The 16,588-nt window shown below is 49.3% G+C and overlaps 1 protein-coding gene across 1 annotated transcript in view; it reads left to right on the forward strand.

The window, feature by feature from the left end:
* Nucleotides 1-2,515: 2,515 nt before the first annotated feature.
* Nucleotides 2,516-16,588, forward strand: part of LOC137161289 (A.superbus venom factor 1-like) — a 46,993-nt gene continuing 32,920 nt past the window's right edge. The window contains exons 1-10 of the mRNA XM_067560423.1: nucleotides 2,516-2,601; nucleotides 6,576-6,774; nucleotides 8,677-8,839; nucleotides 9,497-9,567; nucleotides 10,708-10,802; nucleotides 12,376-12,458; nucleotides 12,619-12,709; nucleotides 13,385-13,487; nucleotides 13,572-13,692; nucleotides 15,141-15,256. Of these exons, the coding sequence (XP_067416524.1) occupies nucleotides 2,531-2,601; nucleotides 6,576-6,774; nucleotides 8,677-8,839; nucleotides 9,497-9,567; nucleotides 10,708-10,802; nucleotides 12,376-12,458; nucleotides 12,619-12,709; nucleotides 13,385-13,487; nucleotides 13,572-13,692; nucleotides 15,141-15,256 (1,113 nt within the window). The 5' untranslated portion in view covers nucleotides 2,516-2,530. The remainder of the gene's footprint in view (nucleotides 2,602-6,575; nucleotides 6,775-8,676; nucleotides 8,840-9,496; nucleotides 9,568-10,707; nucleotides 10,803-12,375; nucleotides 12,459-12,618; nucleotides 12,710-13,384; nucleotides 13,488-13,571; nucleotides 13,693-15,140; nucleotides 15,257-16,588) is intronic.

A 16,588-nucleotide genomic window follows, 5' to 3' on the forward strand; every position in this document is an offset into this window, starting at 1 on the left:
CTGGGGGAGGGGCCTTTAGTGGTGGGCGGGCGCCACCCACCCTGGACTCAAATAGTAGCACTCTCCGGTCGCCATCTAGTCTGACCCAGACACAATAGGTACAGTGCCCAGCACAGTGGGCCCCTGATCTCGGCTGGTGCCCCCAGGCATTACCATAGTACACATGTTTATTAGCCAGGGCACAAAAACTACTTATTCACCTGTGACCTGGATGGAGGATGATGGAGAAATGACAACCTGGCTTGTTTGTAAAACAAACGCTAAGGCTGGTTATTAAGGGAGATTCAAGTCCTACGCATTGGACTCCCACGCGGACTGGGGGCCAACTCCTCAACTGTAGACGACAGGACGAGGAGCAATGGTCTCAAGTTGCAGGGCGGGAGGTCTAGGTTGGACATTAGGAAAAAGTTTTTCCCTAGGGGGTGGTGAAGCACTGGAATGGGTTACCTAGGGAGGCGGTGGAATCTCCATCCTCAGAGGTTTTTAAGGCCAGGCTTGACAAAGCCCTGGCTGGGATGGTTTAGTTGGGGTTGGTCCTGGTTTGAGCAGGGGCTGGACTAGATACCTCCTGAGGTTCCTTCCAGCCCTCATCTTCTAAGATTCTCTGAACCGGTGCAAACCAGCGTCGCTCTACCGAATGGCACTAGGGCCATTTACACCAGCTGAGAAGTGGCACCTCCGTTTTTAAATGGAGTGGTCTAATGGCGGGAGCATCTGCCCAGGTCTGAGATGATTAATATCACATGAGCACCTTGCGGGCCCAGCACGGCGGGTGCTGTCCGGACATAGTAAGAGGCAGTGTCCCTGTCCGAAAGAGCTCATCACCCAAAAAGCAGGGAACTGACTCGCTGGAGCTCACACCACAGGTCAGTGGCAGAACCTGAAGCAAAATGCAGGTTTCCTGACTCCCAAACTCCCAAGCCGTGACACCAAGTTGCTTTTACTTTATCTGCTACGTTTTTTGAGGCCTGCTTGCCTGCACCTGGTCCCGCTAATATGTGTCATTGTCACCGCTCAGACGTCTGATGTCTGTTGTTAGGTAAGCCATAAGTAAATATGTTGCAACTAGATGTCTTTGGATATTGTCCAGATTGAAGTCCTGTCCAAATAATAGTGCCAGGAAAAGAAAACCTGTTACGGGAAGCCAGCTGATAACCTGTCTTCCCCCATTAACCCTTTACTGATTTGAAGTGGTCTGCTTTTATCCATAAGAAGGAAAAAACCAGACTCTGGGATTAGTGGTTTCACTGGGGCAAGGCGGATTCATAGCAGCTGAGGATCTGGCCCAGAGAGCTGAAGGACTGGTTTATCGAGAAGGTTAACCTTCAAAATGCCAGGTACTGGATTGCAGGGTTATTGCTGGTGAAGAGCGATAGGTTAACCGATGCCTGTGCAAACTCCTAGTGATCTGTTTTGAGCTTCAAAGCCACCTAAGGGACTTTGATACCCCACTGCCATTAAAATGTGTCTGAATCTCCTACATGGCTTTGAAGAGTCCTGCCAGTATGGATAGTTTAGGGGCACAGGAACTGCCCCACTGGATCAGACCAGAAGGGCCATCCTGCCCAGTATGTCATCTCCAAGAATGGCCATTACCAGACACTTACTAGCCCAGGGCAAGAAACTTGCTGTGGACAATTATAGCCCGCCTCAGGACGTTCTCTCTTAACACTGATTGCCTTATGCCCTGAAGCAGGACTATCATGTGGCAATGAGTTCTGCAGGCTAATTTCACATGCTTATTTCCTTTGGTCAGTTTTGTGTTACATTGCAGTAGCATGCAAAAGCCTTCTTTGTGCTAGGTACCGGGCAAACATCCAGAGCAAGTGTAGATGACGCGGTGATCAAATGCGCTAGTGGCCTAGTCTGTACTAGTGCTCCCACCATTCCCACCAGCAGCATAACTTCCCTAAGGGAGTGGAGAGTGGTCCTAAAATAAGAGCCAGTGTCTGCCCCAAAGGTCTTACAGGCCAAGTGAGTGGACTAGATGGTGAGATCCTCTCTTATGGAGCTTCCTTCAGGGCCAGGACCAGGACCACTTCACTACTGAAACATCCCAGGACTCGCCCAAGGTATCACAGTGCATCAAAGGCAAATCCAGGAGCAGAATCCAGGAGTCCCAATTCCCAGCCCCCCCTTTCTAACCCACTAAATCCTACTCCTCATCCACAGCTGAGAGCAGAACCCAGGAGTCCTGCCTCCCAGCCCCTCTCTCCATGCCAGACCTGAGCTGTGGCACTGATCCGAGCCCCACCACGCTGGTCGCTGCCTAGCCCTGCGGTGTGGAATAAAGGCGACAAACCACAAGCTCAGATCCCTCATTCCACCTTCCCCGCGTGAAAGACAAATAAGCTCTTGTGTCTTGGGAGTGAAGAAAACCTCTTTTGTTCTAAACTTTCCAGGTTCCCTGGGCCCCTCCCCATCGCTGACTAAACCCGCCCAGTTGTTTGCATAAGGGCTCCTCTCACAGGGAGCTCTCAGCATAAATAGCCCAGGAGGAGCGACTTCTCCCAACCCTCCCATCATCACCATGGGGGGCTCTGCGCTCTGCCTGGTGGCTGTGTTTGCTCTCTACTTCCCGGCTGTTTCTCACAGCCAACTGTAAGTACCCCCGCGGTTCTGCCCCGCTGAGGATGGTAACCTGGGTTCGTTCCATAGCTCCCAATGGAAGCAAAGCTAATTTCCCTCTCTTCCCTGGTACTGTGTGTGGAATGGGAACAGGCAACAGGAATTCTCTTCCTCACCCGGTCCAACCCTCTTCTCCCTCCTTCCATTTGGAGGCTAATTTGGGGGTTTGGGAATATGGAATATTTTGAAAGAATAAACTGGATTTTTGAGCCTCCCTGGATCTAAGGTAACCAGGTGTAAGATGGGAGTAACGCCACTGAAAACAATGGGGTTACACCAACTTGAAACACTGAAATCAGTGGGGTGGTCTTTCCCTTAGCTTCAGTGGGCTTTGGATCAGGCCCTAAATCACATCAGAATCAGGTCCTATAGGGCCACATCATGAAGTGCTTGCTCAGTTTGTACATCCGCAAGACACCTAGGGGGGGCTAAATCCTAGTCTCAATTTATTCTGGTGCAAATCTGGAGTAACGCCATTGGCTGTTGCTTAGGATGCATGAGGCAGAACTGAACCCAGTTCACTTCCAAGGGGCTGGTGGGCTTCCGAAGCAGAGTGGTCTCCAGATTGAGCACTGCCCGGGGGAGTCAGGACTCCTGGGTTCTATTTGAAACTCACATGGGGGAGTTCCTGGAGACACCTGGGTTCTGGTGCTCTAGGAGGGGAGTGAGGTCTAGTGGTTGCAGGGGGCAGGTGACTGGGAGTCAAAACTCTGTTCTCAGCTCAGTCACTGACTCGTTGTGTGACCTTAAGGAAGTCCCTCCCCTTGTCTCTGCCTGCCTTTCCCTCCTCTGTAAAAGGGCGACCATGGCACTTGTCTACCTCTGCAAAGTGCTGAGATCTACGGATGACGAGTGCTTTGAGCGCAAATTATTATTATTGGGGGGAGAACGGGAGTAAAACCAAAAGTTGCCTGTAAGGGTTCAGGGCAGCCAATCTAACTGGAATATATGCACAGGGAGCAGGGTTGGGGGGTTAGGAAAAGCCGGGGGGGGGGGGGAGAGTCAATTGTCCGCACCAGACCTGCTCTTTTAAAGAGGGGTTTTACTTATCATTATACAATCCTAGCTGTCAGCTTCCAGCCAGCTCATCACCATCCTGCCCAGAACAATTCCTGCTTCGTGACGTGAGGGAACCGCCGCCTGGCCGTTCTCAGACGTTGGCAGAGTTACTGGGCTAGGGGCTGCCTGGCTTTATGCCTGCTGAGTATCTGTTCATGTTCATTTTCCAGTGGGGGTGGGAAAGAGAAAACTAAGAAGGTTGCTTCTGACACACGGGGGAGGGGAGAGGGAGGTGTCAATTATAGCAGCTTCTGCAGAACCCCAGACGGACTGAAGTTGGTGCAGTGAGCACCCCCCATAAGAGAGGGAGTAAAGTTAGCCTCAAGTGAGGGCATGACGGTCTGGCCTCAGCCTTCGTGCCAGGCTGGCGTGGGATAGCTTTCTAGCAGAGGGTGCTGAACCTGCCCTCTTTCCCTGGTCACACCCCTTCCTCAATAGCCCTGCCCCCTATTCAGCTATGTCTGTCCCCCATATGCTCTTCCCTGATGCAAGGAAGCTTCCATCCCAGAGCTCCCACCTTGCTGAAGTTAAGGCAGGATTTTGGCTCAGTGTGGATAGAGATTGTTCACACAGGCGCCACCGAAATGCAGCCACCTCTGGGGCGGGGCCCAGCCAACGATACTTGTGAGGCGCCGCCCTCACTGAGGGAATCGATCTGAAGGGGGCTTTGGGTCAGCTCCAGCTCCGAAGGGAGGCTGCTCCCCTGGCTCCCTGCAGCCCAGCGTCCCCTAGCGTCGCACTGGGGCACTGAGGGCAGCACTGACTGCCAGGAGAGGGCGCCCCCTACTGATCCCCCCCACCCACTGCCAGATTGAAGCATTTTGGGGACCTGTGGAAACTGGGGGAGAGGAGGTCCAACTCCAGATCCTGCCCTTGGGCGTGAGTGACCGGAGGGGTGTTGGGTCCTGCCCCCAGGCAGTGGGAGGAGCTAGGGGAGCGTTGGAGAGCAAGCCCGCCCCACACTCAGCCCACAGTGGTGGCTCCTGTCCCATGGGGCTGGCCTGGCTCCCTATTCCAACTTGTTGGCTTTCACCGTAGCACCCAGGCAGAGGAATCTCCACTGTGCTACCCTGCCCCCTTCCTGGTCCTGGCACCATCGGCTTGCATGCCCCGACCTGGACTGTGACAGGCCAAATAAAACAATCTGGCAGGCTTTGGGGATTTATTTCCCCCCAGTGGTGAGGCACTACCCTGAGACCGGGGCCCCGTGCACGCACGCTGAGTGCACGCTGGTTAACTGGGCCTGCTCCCACCGGCACAGCACTAGCATCAGGCTGGGGCACCAAGTCAGTCCCCTACTGAGCCGCCACCCCGCGAGCTGCAGTACGGTGCCCCTAGCACCATGCTGGGGCATCAGGGTCAGCACTGACTTAACGGGAAGAGCACCCCACTGTCCCAGCGTACAACCGCACGGCAGGAAAGCGGCACCAGCAGGGCCTTTCGTTACAGAGCAGCAGACACAGCCACAACTATACCCAGAGAAGCGATTTGGAGGCATTGTCTCTAAGGACAGGAGCGAGTCATGCACTAAACTGCTCACCTGCGTGTGTATGTTTCCACATGGTCCTTTTCCGGTATGAAAAACCTTAGTTCCAGTCATCTCTCACCCTTCATACCGGAGTGACACACGGACAACTTGGCTGACATTTAGCAAAACTTCTTATTTCCCTCCTGGTGTACTTCCTTGTGAATTCACAACACTGCGGGTGATGTAATCAGCCAATTATTTCTCAGTGAAACTGGCAACCTTGTTTTAACTACATTGCCTTGAGGGGGGGCTTTTCCATAGAGACTAGGTGATTTAGGAGCAAAATCAGCAACGCCTCACCCCGGGGGGAGGCGGGGAAGTATCTGTGGGCCTGTTTCCTGCTCTCCCCTAGTCCCCCCCACTCTGGGGACAGTGGGTGCAGCTGGGAACAGGAATAACAGGGGCAGATGGCCCTGGGCCGCCTGGTGGCAGGTGGGGAGCGTGACAGCCCTGGTCCCCCCAGCTCCCTTGTTGCGCCCAGCACGGGGGCGGAGGGGCCGGGAGGATGTCTGCTCCCCCTGCAATGGGAGCTCTCAGCCACCAGCAGGCCCAAACTGGGATTGGCACGGCCGCTGGGCCCTGGCTGCCTGCGACAGTGTGGGGGTGGGCGGCAGCTCTTCCGAGGAGGGCCCAGCTGACGCCACCCCTTGGTTGGCACCCAGGAGCATGCCCCCCCCCCTCCCCTCGGTACACCACTGGCTCTAGTGCCAAAAACCAGCAGTGTGGCCACAATGGCACGGTGGTGGCTTGGCCCAACTGCCTGAGTCTGTAACCAGGAAGGTGGCTGAGATTGTTCCCAAGCTGAGCCTATGCTGCCAAGGCCACGTTGCTATTTTTAGGCACCAGCTTGAGCAGAGCTAGCACCTGTATGCCCTGGTCGACACTTAAAATGTAGGTCAAGCTAGCTCCATTGCTCAGGGGTGTTTGCTGCGCCGCAGTTAAGCCAACCCAACTGCTGGTGTTGATGCTGCTAGGTTGACGGAAGAATGGAGGACGGAGTACCTACACTGACAGAAAAACCCCTTCCATCGATGTAGGACGCGTAGATGCTACTGTCTTTGTGGCACCCGTAGTGTAGACACATCCTGTATCTACCCGAACTGGGAATCATGCCTCCCAGCGGCTGTGTAGACATACTCCTAGGGGCGGGAACTGTTTCTTACTCTGTGCCTGTACATTGCCTTGGGATCTCAGTTCCTGCTGTACACCAAACAATAATACATTATAAACCCTGGCAACAAACTTTCGTATAAAACCAGACAGGCAGGTCCGAGAGGTTCCTGGGGGATGCGGGAATCACCGTCAGCGAAGTTTTAAATACTAACCGAATTAAATACATCAACCTTTTTGCCATTCACAGCTACACTCTGATCACGCCCAATGTCCTGCGGGTGGAGACTGAAGAGACGGTAGTGGTGGAAGCCCATGACCTCAATGCTGCAACCGAGGTTAAAGTCATTGTGCAGGACTTCCCGCTTAAGAAACACGTCTTATACCAAGTCCTAATCAAGCTGAACATGGTGAATGGGATACTTGAAGCTGGCAAAGCCACAATAAAGGTGGGTAAAACCCCAGCCTCAGATCATCCAATGAAACAAATGTATCAAGGGTAACATTTTCAACAGTGTCCCACTAATTTTAGGAACCTCCAATATTTTGGCTCCCCAACTCCACAGTACCAAGATGCTCAGATCCTGTCAAGCGTGGATGTCTTGCTGAAAGAGACACTGTAGTTCAACATGAAGTTATGAGCTGGAAATGTTGGGTGAAATTCTCTGGCCTGTGTTATACAGGACATCAGACTGGATGATCAGATTGGCCCTTTCTGGCCTTAACATCTATGAATCTATCAGCGATGGGGAACATATAAATAATGTCAGATAAATAGGGCTCTCTAGTTGGGGACCTAAAAACTGAGGTGCCCCTAATTAGGAGGTAGTAGAAAAAGTTGTGAAAAAGGATGCTCTAGTGGTTGGGGTGCAAGCCTGGGAGTCAGGGGACTTGGATTTGATTTCTAGGTCTCTCACAGACTCTGAGTCCTTGGGCAAGTTACTTATTTGCACTGTGTCTCAGTTCCCCCATCTGTGAAATATAGGTAATAGCACTTCTTTACTTCGGGGGGAAGGGAGTATGCTGTGAGGACAAATGCATTAAAGATTGAGGCACTAGTGCGGTAATATACTTAGATAGTAATAGAGGCCATATAAGTAATAAATAGATAAATGGAATCACAGTGGTGAGTCTGAGAACCAATATCAAACCACATTTGAGAGATATTAGTTACGTTGATTAATGCACAGCTGGAAAGTATTCAGATATTGCGGTGACAAGAGAGGTACAAGAACTGTACTGAACAGACCACACCAATGACATGATTTTGTTCATTTTCTGGCATTCTCCACTGTAAATAAAAAACCCCGACTTAATGAAATGGTTAAAATTATAAGAGTTTTTGTGAACACCTTAGTCTTAAATCCTGGTAACATGTCAAAGCCAATTATTTGTGTCTCAGTTGACTTGGGAGCATCTTCATTCATCGCACGGAGGCTCTGTGGTAAGGTACATAACCACACACTTCTGACTCATGTTTGCACGGCATGGGAAACATGCGCAGAGCAGACGATACCCTCAAAGTCCTGTCCCTAATCTGCACCGGACACAGCATAATTCCTGGGTGTGGTTCCCTGGTGGAGCACGATTCTCTTTTTGAGTTGATCCAAAGTTCTGGCCAGGAATGGAGAGCTGGAGGGGAAGGTCTCCAAGATATCACAGTTTAGGGGAGCACATTAGGAATAGTCAAGGAGCACATCAGAGCAGTAGAACTGACTTAAGAAGGGCACTCTGGGGATGCCCATTGGTTAACAAATTCTACATCACAGGATGTGACTGGGTAATGGGTACAGAACCATCTAAACGGTCTGGCCTGACGCACTGGTGGACCTTGGCTTTATGGAGTCCAGTTAAAGCAAGGCAGACTATTCCCAGAGACAAGGTTTTTAAGCACAGGGCTGGATTTTCCCTTCTGCCTGAGCAAAGATGCAGTTTTCAGTTTGCCCCTCCCTGTACCCTGGGCCCAGCCCCCAGAGTAAGTTAGATCATCCTCGGGGCAATTCTAATTTACACTCAGCTGCAACAGATCCATGGAGGGTGGATAGGGAGGGAGGCAGTATATCAGCCAGGAGTAGTCTGAGGACCTATGCTGACTCTGTGCCATCCTAGGAATCCCCCTCCACCTGGGTTATTCTCAGTGAGGAGACCTACCATCTTATGGCACCTGTGTGCTGCTGGAGGAACTGCATGTATAGCTGATTAGTAAAAGGCCCCTAAGGGCCATGGTTTCTTATGGATTCTTTCCACGTAAAACTTAAGCTTTGTTAACACTGCAAAGGTCTTTTGCATACAGTATCCCTTGTTGTGGTGAGTAAAACCTGGAAGAACTCATCCATGATCTTCTCATTCAGATTCCCACCAAAGACATAAAGAAAGATTCCAGACAAAATCAGTATGTGGTGGTCCAGGCTCAATTCCCTCAGCGTACCCTGGAGAAAGTGGTTCTGGTCCATTTCCACAGTGGATACATCTTTATCCAGACGGATAAAACCATCTATACACCTGGGTCTACAGGTATTGCCTTCCTTGGTCTCTTCTAACGGGAGGGCTGGGAGCTGCTGACTGCAGGCCATATCTACAGCCAGCAGGTTCCATCCTGTGCCTCTTGCTTTGCTTGTTGTCTGGCTGAAGACAGAGGAGAATGGAGAAGAGGCTCTCCCACCATCCATCTGCACTATTTGACCCTTTACCATTGTCCTAGCTGGGATGTCCCATTGAATGTTAGATACCAAAAGACTGGAGTGGACCATGGAATTGAGAATGGGTGATAGAACTTTTCAAACCACAGTTAGAAGTTCTGCTTGAACTGAGAAACATTTTCCCATCTGATGACCGTCCCAAAGCCTCTGAGAAATATGGGGCTGCTAATCCCAGCCCAGTTTGGAGCAGGACAGGTACCTGCAATGACAAAGCCCTCCCACCTGGTACTTAGGGACAGGGGAGAAAAGCAAGACAACATCCAAAAGGAAAAAAAACATGGATATCTCAGACTGCAGAAAGAGGCTATCATGAAACAACCTATGATGAGAGGTGATGACCCAGATCCTCAGTGGAGCTAGGCACCTAACTCCCATTGGTTTCAATCGGACTTAGGCACCTAAGTAGCTTTGGGGATTTGCCAAGGTGTCTACCAGTTAATGATGTCCTTCTCGTCTCTCTTTCTTTTCTCAGTCCTCTTCCGGATCTTCACTGTGGGTCACAAACTGGAACCAGTGGCTAAGACAGTGATTGTGGAGTTTGAGGTGAGGTCATTGTTCTGAGAGAGCCTCTGGGGGAGATGTGGGTTTAGCCATTTGTCTGGGTAACGTGCAGCCATTACTGTGACTGAGGAAGGCGCATACCCCTGTGGGTAGAAACAACATGGTATGGCCAGGGGAAAAGCAAATGGTTAGCGGAGGCCTCTCCTTGCAAACCTTTTGCGTGCAATTTATCTGTCAGTCATTAGGAAGGTTCCAAAGTTCTGCAGGGGCAGCAGCCATGTAGCTCTCTGGGGAGGTCCCACCGCGGTTCTGCAAGGGTGTTAGCAGTTGAGCACAGCTGCATGGAGTTCTTCGGGAAGAACCAGGCAGGTTGTTGTCTGGGAAGGCTGGAGACAAGGAGCCACTGCAAGGAGCCTTTCAGAGGACGTGTAAACTGGTGGACAGTTTTACCAGCCAGGAACGGGGATTATAGCTCCAAGCCTTAGGATGACTAGATAGCAAGTGTGAAAAATTGGGACGGGGACAGGAGGTAATAGGTGCCTATATGAGAAAAAGCCCCAAATATTGGAACTGTCTATAAAATCGGGACATCTGGTCATCCTACCAAGCATTAGTCCTCTTAAGACTGTTTCCACTAGGTTTATAATCCACAAAATTAAATAAATCAGATGCAAAACCCTGGGCAATAATCCCCCAGGGTTTTCCTCACCTCAGACAGCTGGGAGGGGAAAGAACACATCTGTCTCTTCACTTCCTCTTTGACTCGGTTTCCCCGTCCTTTCACACTCTGCCCTGAGCCGCAACATAATCAGCTGGGGCCCTGCATTGGGGAGCTGCCATAGTTGGTGGAGTGACACAGCTTTTTGGAAAGCTCCAAGGTTTTCAGGTAACTCAGGGTTAGGCCAGGGGTCTGCAAGATTCTGCGGTGGAGGCTCTTAAATCTTCTGAGCTGCTTCCTAGAGTTATTTGGTGGCATCGCTGAACCATCTCAGAAGGTCAGGAGAGATTTGTAGGTTTTTCCGGTGTCTCTGTCTAGTCAAACCAATCAATGGAGTCCAGATTGTTAAGCGCTATTGTTGTAACTATGGAGAACCCTTCATTGACCCAGGAATTTAAATGTGCCTGATGATGTTGTTAAGGGCAATTGACAGCATTTTCTTCCTTAACTCTTTTTCTTTCCAGACCCCTGAGAACATTACTGTCAAACAGATTCCCATTTCTGCCCCCGTGAAATCAGGCATCTTCTCCCTGAGCCACACCTTGCCTGAGGTTATCAGGTAAATCGCCTTGATGTTACTTTGTCTGGATGTAACAGAGCTCTGCAGAAGTTGAGCAGAGAGGCAGAAGAGATGATGTGAATCTAGTTAGTGTGTGGGGCCCATCAACTAGATCATCTCCTACTGGCATTTCCTAGTGACGTGGAGAAAACAAACTCTCCTGTCACATACATGGTCTTGGCATAATTTGATGTTTATTTTTTACAGTTTCAGTGGATAATACCCATGTTTATTTGTAAGCATTTTTTTTCAACGTTGATCACTTCAAATGTTCAGCTGTGCAAAAGTATGAGATTTTAGCATCCCCTCCCCCCTCTGATTTTTATCAGCTTAAATTTTCACAGTGCGGGAAAACATGGGGGTCAGACAATGGTGGCAGGGCCTGACAATACTTATTTAATGACTGTAGATGCTGAGATTCAACCAAGTTAAAGCTTTATAGCCATGAAAACACAAATCACCAAAGTCATATGTCAAAATATACGAAGTATATAGACTTAAACCAAACTATAGTAAGTTCTCCAGGATCATTTTATTTACTTTGCCTAGCTGTATATTTTGATATTATCGAGGGAAAGATTTTCCCGTTGGTCTGTGTGTGCATGGTGAAATCAATGGCCTCCTTGCCAGGGGAGGCTCTTGACCTCTGGCAGCCCCACTGGGCATGGTGGTGCCGAACCAAATGTCCAGTTCTATCTTCCCCTTCTGGCAGGGTCTTTTCCCTCAGACCTCCAGGTCTGGGAAAGGTCCTTTGCCCTCTTCAGGCAGGGTTTTTCGCTCCCCCAGTCTTTGTACCTGCAGGGTTCTCTCCTGCCAGCGTTCTGCTCCTTCTCCTAAACCCTCCTGGCTTTTGACAGCATCTCACCTGCTCACACTCACTCCTACAACTCCAGTCACACCCTTTCTCTGCAGGGGAGGCTTTTAACAAGTCCTGGGTGGGGCGCTGATTAACTCCAGGGGTGTTAATTAACGTGGCGTAACCCCTGCTCAGCTACCAGGGGAAAAGGGACTTGCGGAGCCTCGGGCTGATATACTGGCCTTCTAGCACTCTCCGGTAGCCATCTAGTCTGACCCTGTCACACTGTATAGACAAAAAGATTCAGATCTTCCATCCTTCAGTTAATGAATCGTAAAACTGGCCAGGAGATAACGTTCTGGTGAGTGACGGGCCTGATGTTTGATATGGATCTGAGTTTCCTTAAGTTTGGGGGTGTTTGGATTGAGGGTTTTGGTCCACGCAGACTGTAGAAACAAGTGCCAGCCACAAAGTTTAGATCCAAACTTCCCAAACATTTGCTGTCTTGCTGGCCAAAGGTTATGGATCAGATGTTTTGTTCCAAGTCTCCACCTCTAGTTCTGGTCCATGAAAACATTAAGCTACAGAAAACAATTACTTGTAATAGGTTCCCAGTGGTTACCTTGGGCACCCTGAAGATGGCTTGAGTTCCAAGTATGGGCCAGATTTAGCTTCATGAATCGGTAAAATTACCTGGAAAAACAAGTGAGCTAGATGGACATTGCAAAATATGTGTTTTAAGTGCATTCAGTCTTCCTTCTTATTTCCTTCCTCCAGCCTGGGGACCTGGAAAATCAATGCCAGGTATGAAGACTCCCCTCAGCAGACCTTCAGTGCGCAGTTTGATGTTAAGGAGTACGGTAAGAATCCAGGACCCGCCATGCCCAGACTCAGTGAGCGGGCCTGTCTCTACTCTCCTGATACCATCTTGGAGCAGACTCTCCATTCAGCTAGGCTTTGCTGGCCACCCACTCTGTCCTACAAACTCACTGTTCTCCTCTTCCCTTCTTGTTTCTCCAGTGTTGCCAAGTTTCGAAGTCATATTGGAACCGTCTGAGAAGTTTTTATACATCGATGACGTCCAAGACTTCAGGGTTTCTATCACCGCGAGGTGGGTCTGTGAGCGGATGGAAGGGATCAGTTGACTGGGGTAGCAACCCCAGAGCAGTCTTTCAGGAAGCCAGGTTTTAGTGCTGGAAGAAATCTAAGTCTTGCATTATCAGGAAGATCCCAGCCAGGGTCAAAGTCTGCTGCCAGTGTAACAGTTGGGGAAGGGCATCCCTCTGGGAATATTTTTCAGAGCTGCAGCACACCCCACAGCTCAAATGAGGTCTTAGCACTAGAGTTGGTGGAATGTTTTCCATCAAAACTGTTTTTTGATGGAAAACCAGGTTTTCTGCTATGTGCTATTTTCATGAAAATGTCTGTTTTCCATGGAAAATTCTGATGTTTTCATCCAAAATTCAATGCCCCAAAATGGAAAAAATTTGCCTGAAAACCTTGTGATTCGGAAATGCTGGCCCAGTGCCTCATGGGAGTTGCCGTGCAGGTGCTTCATTCTCCCATTCTTCTCCATGGGCGCGGCTTTCTAGCTGGACTTAAATTCCCATGATGCCCCATAGCCATGTGACTGCCATGATGGTCCACTTCTCCTTACCATGGGGGATCATGGGAGATGTAGACCGACCAAGGAGCTGGGCCTATAGAAGAAACTGGTAGCATGAGGCCATAATATTTAGCAATAGGTTTGCTTGTGGCTTCTCCTACCCATCCTTATCTCCTCCAGGTACCTATATGGGAAAAAACTAGATGGCACTGCCTTTGTCCTCTTTGGGGTGCAGATGGATGATGAGAAAAGAAGCATCCCGCAGTCTCTCAAGAGAATCTCGGTAATTCCTGTTCTCAGCTGGGGAGATTCACGCCTCCTGGGGAACCGCCTGGGTGAAGCCATGAAACTCTCTCTCCCTTTCTAGATAATCGAAGGAGACGGGGAAGCAGTGCTGACCAGAGGGATGCTGGAGGCCCGGTTTCGCGACCTCCACGAGCTGATCGGCCACTCTCTCTATGTCTCTGTCACAGTTTTGACAGGAAGTGGTAAGCATTGGCAATAGGTGTGAAGCCAAGTGCTTTATTCACCGGGCGTTCCAAACCAGTTTTCCATTTGGCACATGGGCACTGAGTTCAAGGTGTTGACTTAGATCCAGGGAGCCCTATCTGCTTAGGGTTCTGCATATCTGAAAGGCTGCAGATCAGATTCTGATCTCATTCACTCTGGGGTAAACCTGGAATAACTACAGATTTACACCAGCATAGGTAGCTTGAAACTGTTGCACCTTTGTTTTCTGTGCATTGCATCTTTACATTTCTAAGCACTCTGGTCAGCTGTCAGGGATGGTGTAGGCATATTTAATCCTGCCTCAGTCTGGGGTATGGACTAGATGACTTCTTGAGGTCCCTTCCAGCCGTACGTAGCTATGATTTCTAAACTTTCCCTGCAGAGGGAGCAGCCATTCTGTTCTGAGCACCTGTAGCTTGTTGCAGGTGAAACTAGTAGTTGAAGTCTGTGCCATTGCGCACCACCTGTTTAGTCTCCCCCATACGGCCAAAGACATTATTGCATTCAAATTAGCTGAAGAGTAAAGATTGATCAGTTGAATTGTGTCTGATATCACAGTGGTCTAGGACTCTTGGCATGTCCCATGCCTTACAGAGCTGTACACTGGCCTGGTATCATTCATAAAGTCAGAATGGCTGGGAACTTAAAAATTGGATGGTAACAGATTGCAAATCCTGGTGATGATTGAACTGGGTGATAATGTAAATAAAGAGAGCCCTCATCTTGCTTATATAGCTTCTTCCATCACTTCACACAGACTCAGCAGATGTTCTAGACTTCAGAGTGGTACAGGGACAGAGTGACAATCCTGGATCTTATTATAGAGATACACACACACATACTGTCTCTCCCAGAGACTTTGTTTTTGTTCTTTCTTGTTGCTTCTCTAAAAGCTAAAATAAGTCACTTTAGAATGCAAGGCTCTGATTCTGACTACAGTGGAGTTACTCCTTATTGATATGGGTTTGTGAACAGAATCAGGTTCAACATCCTGCAGTAATGCCAACCCCAAACATGCAAAAATCCTGACAGTCTCCCCAACCGCAAAATCATGAGATCATATTAAAAATCACAAGATTAAAAAAAATTACAAAAAACATTGGGTGCTTTTTCTTTCCCTTCTGGCTTTTGAGGCATTAGGTTGCACTCGGAACATGTTTTCAAGCTTTTCTCCGCAACCAGGAGGGTTAGAAACTTACTTTTTCTTTCAAATGATGGCTTAGATTCTCAGGCCGTATGGTGATTCTAGCAGCTGGGGCTTGAAGACAAAGGATAAGATCAGGAAATGCATAATAAAGTCCCAAGAACTAGCAGCACTGAATCAGCATTTGACCATGGCCCCTTCCTTGTGTTTTACCCTGGACCTTAAGGACAAAATCTCTATTCGCTAGCTCAGTTTTAATTGACCTGTGGCTTCTCTCTGCAGGCAGCGACATGGTAGAAGCGGAGAGAACAGGAATTAACATTGTGATATCTCCCTATCAGATCCACTTCACAAAAACACCCAAGTACTTCAAGCCGGGGATGCCCTTTGAACTCATGGTAATAGCTCTTCTTCTGGATCATGCCCATTGTTGCTTGAAGTGTGTAAACAGGAGAGAACTACAGACACTCTGGTGGCATAAGAATTTAGACAGAATAGAATAGAAACCAAGGGCCACGTTCTGATCTCAGTTACACAAATCTAATTCCAGTGTGACTCCACTAAATTTGAGGAGAATGCTTGGTTTTCCTAACTGAACCGCAGCTGCTTTACTTACGGCAGAGGTGTGTGAATTTTCTTTTTCAGCCAAAGCAGAATATGTAACTGTGACAGATGGTGCCTAGGGCTCCCCCGAAAGGGGTGTGTGTGTGTGTGTGTTGGTACAACTCCTGTCCTGTGCAGGCCCCGAAGTGTCGTGCTGGGCAGTGATGCAGTCCCAAAGGCCCTCTGGGCGTGGCAGGGCCATGTCGCTTCTTGTGGGCTCAGGGAGTGAGTTTCTCTCTGATAATGTCCTGCTCCTTGTTGAGGCTTCTTCTGGGCTTTTAACCCCCACTTCCTGCCAGGGACTGTGCAGCGAGCATGACGGTGAAAGGCCTTTCTGGCCACAGAGGAAGCTGAGGGTTCCTCCTCTGGCAGAAGGGGCAGGTACACCCCGTCACGGTAACCACTGGTTATGTATTCAGCCTAGGGATGAATTTACATTGGCTACCAAGGTTATGTTTGGAGTAATAGCTTAACGGTTTTAAAACTTTAAAATGTCCTTGGCTTTTGCCAGTCCCTCAATCTCTGTGGTGCTGAGGGTTTTCAGAGCCTGGTCTGGTCAGCGCTCAAAGGGGACGTCTAGATTGCAGTCACAGGGTGTGACTGGAGCTCTAGCTGACATCACCTCGCTTGGGTCCAGAAATGGTGAAAATGGCAGCACTGGCACTCCAAGCCCATCCTGAACCCTGGATAATTACTCATTGAGCTAGCCCACGCTGATGCTCACCTTGCCTTGGCTTCATTGTTCCAGGACCCAAGCTAGCTAGATTAAAGCTAATGTGGGTAAGTCAGCTGGACCGCAGCCTAGACATACCCTAAGGAAGAGTGTGAAAATGTTAATTAACCTCAGAGTTGAAGATATTTGTAAATAACAGGACGTGATGGGTGTTAGGGTAACAAATATGGCTCCCTGGCTCCTTTTTTAAAGACCATCCATCAGTTCAAGAAATATTTGCCAGTCATGAGTAAAGAGAGATCACCGTTCCAATCAGCTCTACTCTTCCATGTTAACGACCATTTGAGAAATAAATGGCTATCTCCAATCTCAGCTCAGAAGCCTTTTGCCTCATTAGCTCAACAAATAGAATATTTGTTATGAAGTGATCGTATTTTGGTTATATATTGAGAGT

Source organism: Emydura macquarii, unplaced genomic scaffold, assembly GCF_026122565.2.
Source record: "Emydura macquarii macquarii isolate MOO-44397 ecotype Brisbane River unplaced genomic scaffold, CSIRO-AGI_Emac_v2 contig_2292, whole genome shotgun sequence".
NCBI lineage: Eukaryota > Metazoa > Chordata > Testudines > Chelidae > Emydura > Emydura macquarii.